This window comes from Macrobrachium nipponense, chromosome 26 (genome assembly GCF_015104395.2).
Source record: "Macrobrachium nipponense isolate FS-2020 chromosome 26, ASM1510439v2, whole genome shotgun sequence".
NCBI lineage: Eukaryota > Metazoa > Arthropoda > Malacostraca > Decapoda > Palaemonidae > Macrobrachium > Macrobrachium nipponense.
Genome location: NC_087215.1, coordinates 49,852,240 through 49,868,171, shown reverse-complemented (window position 1 = coordinate 49,868,171; position 15,932 = coordinate 49,852,240). Strand labels below are relative to the sequence as shown.

Sequence of the window (15,932 nt, the reverse complement as noted above, 5' to 3'; positions counted from 1 at the left end):
AAGATTCCTGTCTTCCGAAAGATTCGAACCACCTCATCGGGCTTCCTTTCGGGACATTACGAGAAAGTGCTTATTTCTTTTGTCTCTCGCTACGGCGAAAAGAATCAGTGAGCTGCACGCCCTTGAGTCTCGAGTGGGGTTCAAAGGAGACTCTGCTATCTGTTCGTTCCAGACTCTTTTTCTTGCAAAGAATGAGAATCCCTCGAAGCCCTGGCCCAGGAGCTTCGAGGTAAAGGGCCTGACTAGCCTAGTAGGTAGAGAGGCAGAGAGGTCTCTTTGCTCGGTCAGAGCACTTAAATTCTATCTAGACAGAAAGAAACAGATGGGGGGTTCGCAACACGGTCTATGGTGCTTTGTAAAGGACCCCAAAAGACCGATGTCGAAGAATGCCTTGGCCTTCTTTGTGAGAAGCGTGATTACGGAGGCACATAATAACTGCCCAGATGACTCTTTTTAAACTTTTGAGAGTGAAAGCTCACGAAGTAAGAGCAGTCACGAGGTCTATTGCTTTCCAGAGGAATATGTCGCTTAAGAATATCTTGGAAGCGACATATTGGAGGTGCAATTCAGTGTTTGCATCTCATTACTTGAAGGACGTTCGCGTAACTTACGAGAAATGTTTTTCTCTAGGTCCGTTTGTGTCAGCGGATACGGTCCTGGGTATCGGAGCAAGCGCCGATCCTTAATTTTGTGTACGTAACCCTCTTGTTGGATACGTTCTTGACTTCCTGCTGGAAGAAGTGTCAGATGTCGCACAGGCGGCCGTCACTTTGGTTCAGTAAGGAACTTGAGTGGTATCTGACTATTAGAGGGGTACAAAATTTGTTTTTGTACTTTAGTGTGTGTGTATTGACTGTGTAATTCGAGTTATGGATTGTTTGTGAAGAGTTTGGGGGATAACTCTTGACAATCTTAGAACTAATACAGGTGTTAGGATTGGGTGATCGGGATCGGTTGTGTGCTCCTTAAATAAGGCGTGTTGTCATATAAGTGGATTAGCACCCATTGACAAATGCCAGTCAGGCTCTGCCGAGTAAGTGGATAAGACCCCATCGACAGACCCACAAAAACTCTTGGCCACAGATCACTATCTCGCTAAGGCTCTTGAGGTGAAGCAGACTCCTAGGCAGTAGCCACAAAGTCTTCCACCTAATCAGGTAGGAACCAAGGTCTATAAATACCTACAACATATGTTGTTTACCTGTCTATTCAGTAGTTAGCTGTCTCTTACCCTCCACCAAAGGGTTCCAATCAGCTAAGTATATATCTGACAAGGAAGTTGAATGTATGAAAATGATATTGTTATGATACAATAAAGTTTCATACATACTTACCTGGCAGATATATACGATTTATGGCCCACCCAGCCTCCCGGCAGGAGACAGGTGGAAGAGAGAAAATCTGATAGAAAACAGGAATGGTTCCTAGTCCTGCCACCCAGGGCAGGGTGGTAGATCACCTGACCTACCTGTAGCGAGTGCTGCGAAATTTGAATTTCTGTCGGGGACGACGGAGTCTATAGCTAAGTATATATCTGCCAGGTAAGTATGTATGAAACTTTATTGTATCATAACAATATCATATCTCTCAAGTTTTGTTTACGGTCGAGTTTGATGGTGCTATACCGAAGTTTCCATGTTGCCGATGCACGGTGATAGTCGTTAGCAGATCAACATTCTTTCCCCAGCTTCAGCTACAACTAGCAGCTTAAATTTAGCAGTGGATGCCCTTGCCAATCTTTTCTCCATAGATAATAAGAATATACTAGTAATATAAAAATATATCAGTCTTATTCTTTTAAACGTCAGTTGTAACATAACTACGGTAATTTTTTACTATCGCACTTGGTTGAAATGCAAGGAAGCTGCTGTAGTAATCGGATTTGGTTGTTCATAGCAAATCAGCTGTTTCTGGTTGTATGCGTTCACACAACAAGCATAACATTACTGACTATACTTTTAGCTTTCTCTTTTACTCTTTAAAAGAGAAAGATGGGATAGATAGAGAGATGGAGGAAAAGGGGTTAGCCTAACTAGAAAATGGGATAAAGAGGAGGAAAAGAGGTTAGCCTATTGTAATTTGGTCTCAAAAATTGAACTCGCATGTTACATGAGATACATGATCAAATCATTGTTTTAGGGTGAAATTTTGGTGGGGTGGCATGATATGCAAGATCGCGCGTTACATGAGTGTATATTCGGTAGTTAACTTTCTATTATGAGCTATGTACGTAAACTGTAACACATGGTCACAAGAATTAGGATGGTAGGAAAATGCCAGATTTTCTGAAAAAACCTATTCATTCCCAAATACTATACGTACCTAGTATGTATTACAAAGATTGAATGGTTACTAGAGCCAATTAGCACTCAGTCCCTGATGATGAGGTAGTAGGAGGGAAGACAGAAAAACACTAAAAATTATTCCATTTTAAATAAATTTGTGTAAAGAATTTACAGTATGATATTTGGTCATTCACTGTCATATAAAATGTCTGCATTCAAGAATTTTGTCATTAATTCATTAAAAAATCATAATGGTATTTCTCCTTTAGGAAGTTTTTTGAAAACCAACATTTTCATTCTGTCCAATTGGAGAGGTTTCTCGAAGCTATAGTTTATTGTAGATGGCTTATTTCATCTGTTCATCTAATGGTGCAGATGTGGCACATGCTCATATGTAGCATGATTGGCTGAAAATTAGTGTCTCCTACATCATTGATTTATTGTGACAAATATTAAAACTTTCTTCAGTAATATATTTGATTGCTTATTAATTATATACAGGCAGTCCCCGGGTTACGACGGGGGTTCCGTTCTTGAGACGCGTTGTAACCCGAAAATCGTCGTAAGCCGGAACATCACCAAAAACCCTAAGAAAACCTTACTTTTAATGCTTTGGGTGCATTCAAAACTATGTAAACTGCATCTTATTGCATTTTGCACCAAAAAAAACCTTCAAATATTGATTATTTTGCATTTTTGGTGTCATATTTCTTCTGCCAGATGAGCGTTGTAGGCATCGTAACCCTGGAAATAATTTCTGATGAATATAACTGAAAAGCACTGCCTGTATACCTAAATTCACAAGATAGATGTGCATGTATCAAACACACTGTTTTTACAAACTAAAACAAACAATGAACTTTCAATAATAATGTTTCAGTCTCATTGGCATAGCCCATGCTTCACATAGACTTATGCCCACAAATTGTTCAGATCTCAAAACTACCTTACTTAAACTTTTGTATGTACAGTTTCATTGCATGAATATAAAATTACTTCATTATGATACCAAAGTTATATCCACTTTTATGAACTGGAAAAATAACTTATGATGTTGGCTGCTAGAACTTGAAACATTGACAAGTGAGATAGACTTCACTACTGATATATGAGACATTTGATTTTACTGGCTTTCTTTTAAGCATTTTTTTCATTTCTTATCAGTAAGAATTACTTTCACGGCTTCCTCGCCCAGAAATAGATTTTTCCTACGTCAAAATCCCTTATTTTTCCAATGCCTTTAAGAAAAATTAACTCTAGTCAAGCCTTTTATGGTGTATATGTCATCAACACACAAAGGATGACAGGGGCTCAATGAGGTTTCAAACTTTTGACCAAATACTCCTGAAAATTTCCTAGTCACTTATGTATTATAAAGATTTGTATGCAAATATGCAAATTATTCTGAAAAGTAAACTGCAGTATCATTGCCATGCAGCAATTTAAATTTCCTGCCTTCTAAGCCAATGTACAGTCATACCCCAAATTTACGCGAGTTTAAGTTCCAGACCCCGTGGCGCAATGCAAAAATAAATGCTTATTTCTAGAGTTTAAACACTAAATATGACCCTAATCATGCCCCTGAAGTATTAAACTAACTTATAAATGAAATTAGTTACTGTAATTTCATTTAAAAGTTAGCTTAACCTTGGGAGCCAGTATAAAAATTAATAACAGCACCTCAGACCAGGGAAACTTTGAAGTCAGCCAATTTAAGACAAAAACACCTCAATGAAAAGAGGAAGATGTGCAAATTCACAAGGTATAAGAAAGAAAAATTCTAAAAAAATTTCCGTACCTTCCACAAGAAGCTGAAAATGACTATTTACAACCCCTTGTGGGGCCTCTTTTACAGGGCAGTTGTAAATTTTACCAAGTTATATATATTTTTTTCTAATAAATAAATTATTTTATTATTTATAAAATTATAATTACAGCTCACACAATATCAGAACATAAATAAATTCATTAACAAGTTCTGAGCATATTTGTTTTAAAATATTTACGTAAATTTACCAAGAACGAAGGTGTAGTATCTTTTTGGATTTATACATGTTTTTTAAATAATGTTTCCTTGCACTTTTCTTGCAAACATTACATTTATAACTGACATTCTATCATAAAAGATAAGAACTAAAACCAACAGCAACCCCATGGTATATTTATGAGCAAATTTATAAGAAATGTTATGTTAGAGAGAGAAGCAGTACATTCTCCCTTGAAGTCAAGATCACAACTAAGCTCCTGAACTGCCTAGTCTCTCATCTTAGGCAGTCTAAAAGTTGCCATTAGTAAATTGATGGGCTATAGAAGTAGTGGCATCTCTTTCCTGCTCGGTACCCCAAAATCGATGAATATTGTTACTCACCATGAGTCACTCCATCGTCCACCCAAAACCTGTTATTTCTACTTGTGAGATTGTCCGTCCACTAAGGGTTAATCATTACCCTTAGAAAAAGAAGTAAATGGTGGACATAAAAATATAAGAGTGTGTGAAGATTATGTATACAGGCGGCCCGCGGTTAACGGCGCAATCACTCAACGGCGAATCGGTTTTACGGCGGTCGTCAAAAATATTCATTAAAAAAAATAAGGCATTTTAAAGGTATCTTTACGGCACAAATTTCAGTTAACAGCGCCGCTAGCGCCGATGTCTAACGAGTTCATACATATGTAGAAATGCCGTTCAGACCACAAAGGTTATGCAAATTATATTAACAAATTTTATGGAGAGTTATTACGTAGGTATTAGGGTAAATATATATGCCTCTGACGCTGTTCTATGCCGAAAATATCGAGTTACGTAAGTGCAAATTTAGCTATGGATGTGGTCGATTCATAATTGTTCATGCTTTTGTTTAAAATGTGTGTGAAAATGTATTATGTGAAAGGCATTTTTATTTCTGTACAGAAATATGATACAAAGGCAGCTTTTGAAACTGCCCTTCACGATACCAAATACGATGGTTTTTTCATTGTTCTTTCTTGTAAGCCGCCTCCTGCCGCTCTTCCGAAAATATCGATTTAAAAAAAGTGCAAATTAGCGATCGAGTGTCGATTTTATAAATGTTTATGCTTTTATGTTCAAAATGTGTATGAAAATGTATTACGAATAGGTTATTTTTATTTCTGTGCAGAAATATGATAAAAAGGCAGCTTTGAAAACTCCCCTTCAAGTTATCGACTACGATGTGTTTTTCAAGTTCGTTCTTGTATGCCGCCGCGGCATACAAGAACGAACTTGAAAAACACATCGTAGTCGATAACTGAAGGGGAGTTTCAAAAGCTGCCTTTTTATCATATTTCTGCACAGAAATAAAAATACCCTATTCGTAATACATTTTCATACACATTTTAAACATAAAAGCATAAACATTTATAAAATCGACACATCGATCGCTAATTTGCACTTTTTTGCCGCCGTCTGCCGCTCTTCCCAAAAAATATAGTTAAAAAAAAAAAAAAAAAAAAAAAAAAAAAAAAAAAAAAAAAAAAAAAGTGCAAATTTAGCGATCGATGTGTCGATTTTTCAAATGTTTATGCTTTTATGTTTAAAATGTGTATGAAAATATATTGCGTAAAGGTATTTTCAGTTTTGTACAGAAATAAGATACAAATTAAGGCAGCCTTTGTAACTACGCTCCACGTTGTCAGGGGATGGTTTTTCATGTTCGTTCTTGTCCGCCAGTTCCGAAAAATGCATTGTGTTATTTTATTAATTATGCATCTTTTCTATAAATCCTTTAAAAAGTTATACATTATTTCACTGTATCCAAGAATATTGTATGTATTCTCATATTATTGTATTTTAAAATACTACGGCAAACTTAAGCCCGTATTCCGCGGAGCGGCCAATGTTGTGGTTTGAAATCAGCTGATGAATACGAGTCTGTTTCACCATAATGCAATTCTGAGCGAATGCTCTTGCTTCTAGTTAGCATAAACGAATATCTAGATGCTTGACTTATATGAGACAAAGTTATTTTTCCTTATACAGCGTGTTTTTAGGTGGAAATATTTATTGAATATGTCTCGTTGTGAATGTGAACTACTATTTTTTCGTTAACAGATTACGTTGGCGGCATGTTTATTGCGTAAAAAATTACGTGATTCCGTTCGCAATATGTAATCCTTTATATCATCGTAATACGAACTTTACGTTATTTATTATATCGGCGTGAAACCAACAGTAAAATGTGTTCTTTCAAGCACAGTAGTTTTGATTAAAATGATTTTATCCCAATTTTATCTATGGTTGTGTGTGATGGCAGACGTTTACTGCAGTTTTATCCTTGTTGCCGATGTACGATAATAGTCATTAGCAGCTTGAACCGTTTTCTCAGCTTCAGTCATAATTAGGTTTAAATTTAACGGTATATTTCCCGATTGATCTTTAATCTATATTGATCTCTGATCTATAGCGAATAAAGTTATTACATTAAGATATCTCCAGTTCTATTTCTATACATAACGCCATTTATAACAAATAAGGTAAGTTGCACTGTAGTACGATGATCGAAATACAAGCCAAACAGATGTTATCCAGTTCGGTTGTACTTAGAAAAAAAAAAGTCGTTTTCTCGTTCGGTTGTTCATGGTTGTACACGTTCACGCAACGAGTATAACGTTAAAACCATACTTTCATCATTCTCTTTTGCTGTTATTGAACTTATGTAACTAGAAGATGGATAAAGTTAGGCCATTGTAATTTGATCTTCTCATAAAATCGAACTATCGTAAGACTAATGATCGTAACCTGAACACTACAGCTACCTGTACACTGTATAAACTGTATTATATTTTACATACTCATACACCCACATGTACTGTACAGTAAATTCTATAGTACTATACTGCATAAATATAATTTACTTATTGCGCCGTTGTGGGATTACGGGCCCCTTTGACTGCTCTAGAGTTTCGAAAGAAGGTGTGCGGCGGCCGTAGGGCTTTAAAATCGTCAGCGTCGAAAATCGCTTGGGCGTCGGTGGCCAGGAACGGAACCCCTGCCGCTAACCGAGGGCCGCCTGTATTTATCTCTTTCCCCATTCCGACTGATCTTCCCAGTCTTGTAATTAAGGACTTGCTTATTCTATCTCTTTCTCTTTGTTCTGAAATTCCATATTGTAACAGGGTTCTTTATTTGGCCTAATACAACTCTTTAGAGAGAGAGAGAGAGAGAGAGAGAGAGAGATTGAGAGAGAGAGAGAGAGAGAGAGAGAGAGAGACCTGCTAGTCAGCAACACTCCCCCTTCCTGTCAAATTAAATTGACAATAGCTTTGCCCTTGAGCTTCTCTTCAACAGTTAGCAAAAGATGAGGGAAAGATTATTTGTTTATTTAAAATCTGTATCACATATGAATTTTGTAATTAGTATGGCTATATTATATTATTATTATTGTTATTTTTTTTTTTTTTTTTTTTTTTTTTTTTTTTTTTTTGTTTTTTTTTTTTTTTTTTTTTTTTTTTTTGCTCTATCACAGTCCTCCAATTCGACTGGGTGGTATTTATAGTGTGGGGTTCCGGGTTGCATCCTGCCTCCTTAGGAGTCCATCACTTTTCTTACTATGTGTTGCCAGTTTCCAGGATCACACTTTTCTGCATGAGACCTGGAGCTACTTCAGCCTCTAGTTTTTTCTAGATTCCTTTTCAGGGATCTTGGGATCGTGCCTAGTGCTCCTATGATTATGGGTACGATTTCCACTGGCATATCCCATATCCTCTTATTTCTATTTTCAGATCTTGATACTTATCCACCCATTTTTTCCCTCTCTTTCTCTTCAACTCTGGTGTCCCATGGTATTGCGACATCAATGAGTGATACTTTCTTCTTGACTTTGTCAATCAACGTCACGTCTGGTCTATTGCACGTATCACCCTATCCGTTCTGATACCATAGTCCCAGAGGATCTTTGCCTGATCGTTTTCTATCACTCCCTCAGGTTGGTGCTCGTACCACTTATTACTGCAAGGTAGCTGATGTTTCTTACAACAGGCTCCAGTGGAGGGCTTTTGCCACTGAATCATGCCTCTTTTTGTACTGGTTCTGTGCAAGTGCCGGGCATTCACTTGCTATGTGGTTTATGGTTTCATTTTTCGTATTGCACTTCCTACATATGGGAGAGATGTTATTTCCGTCTATCGTACTTTGAACATATCTGGTTCTTAGGGCCTGATCTTGTGCCGCTGTTATCATTCTTCAGTTTCCTTCTTTAGCTCTCCCCTATCAGTTTAGCCATTGCCAATTGTCATCGCTGGCTAGTTCTTTAGTCTGTCTCATGTATTGTCCGTGCATTGGTTTGTTGTGCCAGTCCTCTGTTCTTTATGTCTCTTTCTACCTGTCTTCTGTATATTTCCGTGGGTACTTCGTCTACTTTTATTAGTCCTTCTTCCCATGCACTCTTTAGCCACTCGTCTTCACTGTTTTCAGATATGCCCCAGTGCTCTGTTTTCAATGTTGACGCAGTCCTCTATACTTAGTAGTCCTCTCCCTCCTTCCTTTCGTGTTATGTATAGTCTGTCCGTATTTGCTCTTGGGTGTAGTGCTTTGTGTATTGTCATTTGTTTCCTGGTTTCTGATCTATGCTGCGGAGTTCTGCCTTCGTCCATTCCACTATTCCTGCGCTGTATCTGATTACTGGCACTGCCCATGTGTTTATGGCTTTTATCATATTTCCGGCGTTGAGTTTTGACTTGAGTATCGCCTTGAGTCTCTTGCATATATTCTTTCCTGATCGTGTGCCTTCATCTCTTGGTGTTTTATATCTCCTCCTTCCATTATTCCCAGGTATTTGTATCCTGTCTCATCTATGTGTTTGATGTTGCTCCATCTGGTAGCTTTATCCCTTCAGTTCTCGTTACTTTGCCTTTTTGTATGTTGACTAAGGCGCATTTTTCTATTCCAAACTCCATTCTGATGTCCCCAGATACAATCCTTACAGTCTGGATTAGGGTATCTATTTCCTTGATGCTCTTACCATACAGCTTGATGTCGTCCATGAACATCAGATGGTTGATTTTGTTGCCTCTTTTCTTGAGTTGGTACCCGGCATCCATCTTCTGTAGTACTTTTGTCATGGGAATCATGGCTACTACGAAGAGTAGTGGGGACAGTGAGTCGCCCTGGAAGATCCCTCTCCTGATATTAACCTCTGCTAGTCTTATTCCAGAGCTTGTAAGTATTGTATTCCAGTTGCGCATTGTATTTTTGAGGAAGCTGATGGTATTTTCCTCTGCCCCATATATTTTCAGGCATTCTATTAGCCATGTGTGTGGTATCATGTCGAAGGCTTTCTAGTCTATCCATGCCATGCTTAGGTTGGTTTTCCTTCTCCTACTGTTCTTCATTACCATTTTGTCTATCAGGAGCTGGTCTTTTGTGCCCCTACACTTCCTTCTGCAAGCCTTCTGTTGGTAGGGGATGGTGTTTGTCTCCTTAGGAGGTAGTGTATAGCCTTTCACTGATGATACCTGTTAGTAACTTCCACATTATTGGTAGGCAGGTGATAGGCCTGTAGTTACTGGCTATATTTCCCTTACTCTTGTCTTTTTGTACTAAGGATGTTCTTCCTGTGGTCATCCATTTGGGTGCTTGGTGATTTGAGATACAATGCTGGAGTTTGTTCTGCAATTCGTGGCGGGTGTAGGGGCCATTGAAGTTTTTGAGCCAGTATCCATCGGACTTCATCGGGACCTGGGTTTTCCAGTTTGGCATTTTCTTTAGTTGGTGTCTGACTGTGTCTGTCGTGATCTCTGTGAATCTTTGTTTTATTCTCCCTGTTTCTTCTTCCTTGACTTCCTGGAGCCATGTTGCATGTTTGTTGTGGATGATACCGGATTGCTCCATATGTTTTCCCAGAGTCTCTTACTTGGTTCGGCTTCAGGAATTTCTGGGTGGTTGTCTTCCCCTCTTAGTTGGCTGTATAGTCTTTTCTGGTTGGTTGCGAATAGTTTGTTCTGTTGGTATCCCTTATTCCTGTTCATGTACCGTTGGATCTTGTGTGCTTTGGCCTTAAGCCTCTGTTTTTCACATCTTCTATTGGTTGTTTAGTCCCCTCTCTTGTACTTTGTATTTCTCGTTGAGTTCCTCCTTGTTTCTTGCTTCTTAGCCTTTTTTCTGCCATCTCTTTCAGTTTACTCAAGTCAGATCTCATCACCATGATTTGCTTTTCCAGGCGCCTTTCCAAGGAGGTTGCTGTTTTGGTTTCTGTTGGGTTGGTTGTGCTGGTGGTGTTGGTGTTCGAATCCCCATCAGTTCTGCTACTAATCTTGCTCCTGCATATGTCAAGTTATTTGTTTCTGTGATACTGGTGGTGTGTATTAGGCCCATTATTTCATTGACCTCACTTGTTTTCTCCCTTAATTTCTTGGTGTTGTAGGCTTTCATGGAGGGGATCTTTGTTCTCTCTGTATCTGGCTCCATCCATTGTCTAATCTTTTCTACCCATTCCGTCCTCTCTGTTACTTCGTCGGTTTGTTTCTTCGTGTTTTTTTTTTTCTTCATCCTCCCTGTCGTCTTCTGTGGCATCGTCTCTCAGTTCGTCTTCGTGTAATTCGTTGTCGTGTGACATTTCCCTTTCCAGTTCTTCTCTTTCTGTTGGGGAGAGCCAGTTCTTTTTCTTTATGTTCCTTCCTTACTTGGTCTGCCAGCCTCTGCTCTGTTTGGGGGGTGTTATTCCTCTCATTCCAGATGTTGATCAATCTTCTTCTATATCTCTCTCCGTCGGGTTGCTTCTGATGTAGCATCTCCATATTTCCTTATTTTCTTCTCTTGTCCATTTCTTCCTTTTTGCCTCTGTAGCTCCAATCTCAGGCTGTTGATTACTTTCGTTGTGGTGATCAGTTGCTGGATGACGACCTCCAAGTACCTGACCGTCTTTCCCCTTCAATTGGGTTGAATACCTGGTTGCCGGACGAAGCTCCTCTGTTGCCAGAGGTTCCATTTTACGTCGTTGTCGTTTATTCCTTCATTTCTTTCCATCATTGCTGAGTTTTTGCTATTTAACCCATAGCTGGACCCTACCCCACATCGGGACAGGTACTCATTTACAGCTGAGTAGACTGAGGAAATTATGGTAAAGATCCTTTCCCAAGGAATCAACGCCGAGGAGAGCGGTCACCCATCCAACGACTGACCAGCCCCAAGTTGCTTAACTTGACTTAAGTCTAATGAAGACCTAACCAACTCCTCCACGGCGCCACTAGTTAAGTTTATTATATTGATTATTATTATTATTATTATTATTGATTATTATTATTATTAAATCTTTCATATTAGTCTTAATAATGTTGAAAATGAGTACTTATTTTTTAGCTAGATCATTTATTTATAACAAAAAACAAACATATACATGTACCATAAAAATTCTCTGTTCTATTTTTGTTTAATGTTATTTAGTTTCTATATAAAAGCTTGAAAACATTTAAATTACCTACATAAAAAATTAAACATAGAGACCTTTGCAGGATTTCTCAAGGATGCGCAAATGTTTTCGTGTCTGTGAAAAACTCGGGTATGACGGTTTATTAGGTTCCAAAGAAAATTTTGTCTGTTGAATTCACGTAACCTGCATCGTGCAAGTTTGAGGTATTACTGCGGTGAGATAAACATAAGCATGAAATCCCATTATATTTGTTTGTTTGATTTACATGAATTTGACACAAGTTCATCTTTTTGTTTGTTTGTCTAGTTATTGAAGTAAATCGACGTGTTTATGATCTATATCAAAAGGTGTGTGGGTTCTTTGTATATATAAGCATTCAGGCACATTACTGTTGTATCTTTATTACAGTAAGCCTACAATAGTATCAGCAAAGTTGATTTCAGCCAATCTTGACATAGATATGTATATTGCCACATCTTTGCCGCAGATGGAGTGAAACTGACTATAGTTTTAGTTTAATTTTTCTTATTCTTTTATGAAATCAAACCCTTAGGGCAAGCCCAGTGAGAATTAAGATTTTATCTCAGCGGTCTTGATAACTCATTTTTATAGCAAGTGGACTGCTAAATTGGTTTGGGGTTAACAGAATTAAGTAAATATTACAAAAGCATAACTAAGTTAAGTTAAGATAATTGAGTTTTGAATCATACTCAACAAACTCAATTCTTGTTTTAGCTTGGATCCTCTTCAGTGACCTCGAGCATCTTCGTAACAGCAATGGGTTGTGTTCTTGTGGTGGCTCTACACTGGTTTAATTAGCACCTCAAAACAGCTTTACAATGACAGCATTTGGTGATAGAGCAACGAACGATTCTCAGTGTCACGTAGCTCAACAGGTTATATGTTGAATAAGTGTTCTTTCAGGTACTTACATTCTTACCAAAGCTCAAAGAGTCCATTTCATGCACATATTTCTGTGCTTTAGTGGAAGAAGGCCAAATTATGAAAAGTATAGTAGTATACTGTATATGGTTATTTTTTTGTGGTGAAGTCTTACTACCTTAAGAAATATTGTGATTAAATGTATTTTTATTGCATGTAAGATACATGATGAATTTATATATAGTGTTCTTGATGTAAGATTCCAGAACTGACTGTATCTCAGCTTTGTTATGTTGATTTTTACACTTTTTGGCTGTACAAGTATTTTGGAATTATGCAGAATTTAACTTGTCTTTGAGATTTCCATATAACTTCATACAAACTACTGTAGTAGTACCTTAAGGGAAGCTATATTCTTTAAATTCATAAACAAAGGTCAACAGTGATATATTTGCAGATTTTAATTCCGTCCAATTATTGTGTGCATTGGTTTTTTGAGAAGTATAATTTCTATGATGAGAAAGTAGGCGGTACTTGATGATATGAAATAGTAGGCTTAGGTTTCTTTGAATGTAATTAAATTGAATTTTTCAGGTTTTTCCTGGCAATTTTTAATATGTTTAATGAATAGTGTTTTATTATTTAAGTTATAGACATTAGAGATGAAGGTTAAGTAAATCTTGCAGGAAAGAAGCCGATCTGATTTTTATTATGCATTATTTTATAAATGACGCATCTAGAATTAATTAATGTTTTGAAGAAATTTGTAATAGTAAAAGGAATTCTTAATTTTAATCGAAACTTTGTTTTTACATAGTGTTTATGGAGTTTTGTTGTGATTTTCATTTTAAAGATACATTTTACAGATTTTATGAGTAGTATTAAGATATTGAGAATTATATTAATAGGTTACATTTTTTAATTTGTGGAATTGTTTTAATGCAAATGTATTTCAAAACATTATTATAGGAAAAGCTGGGAAAAGCTGTCTTGTGTTGTGATTCCTCTCAAATGAAGTGGAAATGAAGTGGTAGAAGGAATTTGATATCTCATTGAAATAAGTTTTTCCCCATGCAGCTAATCACAGTAATAAAGTACATGATCTCCGTCCAAAGCATTTGAAATTTTGCTTAATGTGATCACTTACTTCCATTTTAAAATCCGTCCAGTTTTATCGGAAGGAAGCTTTGAATTGGTGAATGGGATTGTAAAGAATATGAATTGTCAGCAAAAACAATACTGTACAAAGGTTGAGGATTTATACTTTAGGATACAGTATTTTATCTTTTATAAAGTATTGCATTTTATAGTCTTCAGATGAGTGTAAGTGGCAATAATTTAAGTGATATGGAACAAATTAGCAAGTTGAGGTTTTGTAAGTACGTATACTGTATGATAAATAAGTGAACAGTAGGATTTGGAATTAAACTTAATTAGGGTGTTTCAAACATTCCATTTGTTCTGCCAGTGAATTTTTAAGGACTGGAAAGCTTATTGTAGATCAAAAATAATAATAAGGCCACATGTTCTGCATTTTGTGGTGGTTGGTAGTCTTTTATCTGCATCCACATGACTGTTTGCACTCTTTGGTCCATCTAGTTTTTTTGCTCAATAATATGGTTTTAGCTCAAAGCAACACAAATAGCATACTGAAAATTAGAAGCATAAAGAAATGATGCTACGTAGTTATAGAAAATTCTTTGGGACAATTTATGTACTGAAGAAGGCCAAAGAAAAGGAATTTGGCCAGCAATTTATTTTCAATTTTTTCTTTTGAACATAAGTAGTAAAACAATTTGCAAACAATTATGTCATTAAATTGTTAATAGACCTTTAAAGATGTTTATTGTACCGAAGGGGGTGGAGATTAATCTGTAATCTTGTATTAATTACATATATTCCCATGTGTTGGTAAAGCATTGCATATTTCTGTCACAGGCCATAGAATATATATACAGTATCCATACCCAATTTGCACTGGTTCATGAGTGGATCAATTGTTGTTTCTTTTTTATCAAAGAAGGTAAAGATAATGCTTGGGGAAATAAAGACTGTAATGTGTATAAAGAAATGTTGAGATGATAGTGTTAGGGTGGATTTTCTAGGAAAACATTCCAAGATTGGTAACCTTTGATGAGTAGATTTCTAAGACAACATTAGTCCAAGGATTTTAAATTTGTAAAGAGAGGAAGATTATGAATTGTGATGTTAATTTACTTAGTACTGTCGACCTACCTATGGGAGAGAAATGTAAAGGGAAATACTGTCAAGATTACAGATTTGAGGACAACTGCATGTTGTGATAAACCATTTCAGTTTTTGGCCACTCGCAAATTCTTTCTTGGCTGCATGCACCTCACAGGTAAGTCTCTCATAGCAATAATTCATTGTGAGCTGTCATAAAGATATTTCTGGTAATAAATTATTAGTTTAGGTAAGACCTGTCTCACAGACAAGTTATGTACTACAGAGGATGCCTTACTCATAGAATATGCATATTTGTTATGAATTCTTTAGTAATTGTGTCATCAAAATCTCAGTGGTTTGGAATGTCATCAAAATCTTAGTAGTCTGGAATTGGAGGTTATCAGAATCTGAGTTTACTTATGCAGTGAACTGAAAAATATTGTCACCTACAACTTTACCCTGTTAGTGCAAATACCTGTATTAAAATAGTAATGGTTTTAGAATTATGTGTTGTTTTGTACATTCCAGAGATTTGTATGAAAACTTCCAGGCCTAAAATTATATAAGGAATGAAAATATGTAGGTGATTAGCTCAATATTAAGATTTTACTTTTGAAATACTGTCAAAAACAAAGCTTGGAGTAATGAAAATACTGTGAGAATATGAAAGTTTGTCATTACAATATTCATTTCATATTATACTCACATTGATTACAATTCATCTCATTTTCTAGCCAGCTCTTTGGGAATTTAATTAGATTATTTTAGAATGACTTTACCTTTGTAGCTGGTTATTGTGTTTGAAAGAGCAACCACAGTTTTTTAGTTGCTTTCAACGAGGTATGCCCAGTTTATGCCTTTAAGATAGGTATGTGTGCATTTTCAAAGGAAATTTACTATTATGTTAATATATGACGGGAAATGCATATTTATTTGGTTGCAAAAGTTGTAAATTTTATCAGTGAGATTACTTGTTTATAGTTTTTAATATTGACTATATTTAACTTTTGTCAGTTTAGTTATTACAACATATCCATATCACCTCAGCAGATTTGTTCCTTTATTTCGTGTTCAGTGAATTGTTTACCCTAACACATGGTTATGTGGGTAACATGGTCACATTTTTCATCTTAGCTGAAACACATCTGGTGTTAATTCAGATTTTAGGTTTACATACTGAATTATGTTTAAGGGA

The 15,932-nt window shown here is 36.5% G+C and overlaps 1 protein-coding gene and 1 long non-coding RNA gene across 2 annotated transcripts in view; one reads left to right on the top strand and one right to left on the bottom strand.

The window, feature by feature from the left end:
* Positions 1–14,507, top strand: part of LOC135200270 (uncharacterized) — a 50,605-nt gene extending 36,098 nt beyond the window's left edge. Inside the window, exon 3 of the mRNA XM_064228757.1 lies at positions 12,404–14,507. Coding sequence (XP_064084827.1) covers positions 12,404–12,487 — 84 coding nt within the window. The 3' untranslated portion in view covers positions 12,488–14,507. The remainder of the gene's footprint in view (positions 1–12,403) is intronic.
* Positions 1–15,932, bottom strand: part of LOC135199813 (uncharacterized) — a 255,532-nt gene that overhangs the window by 195,532 nt on the left and 44,068 nt on the right. The gene's annotated exons all lie outside the window — the stretch shown is intronic.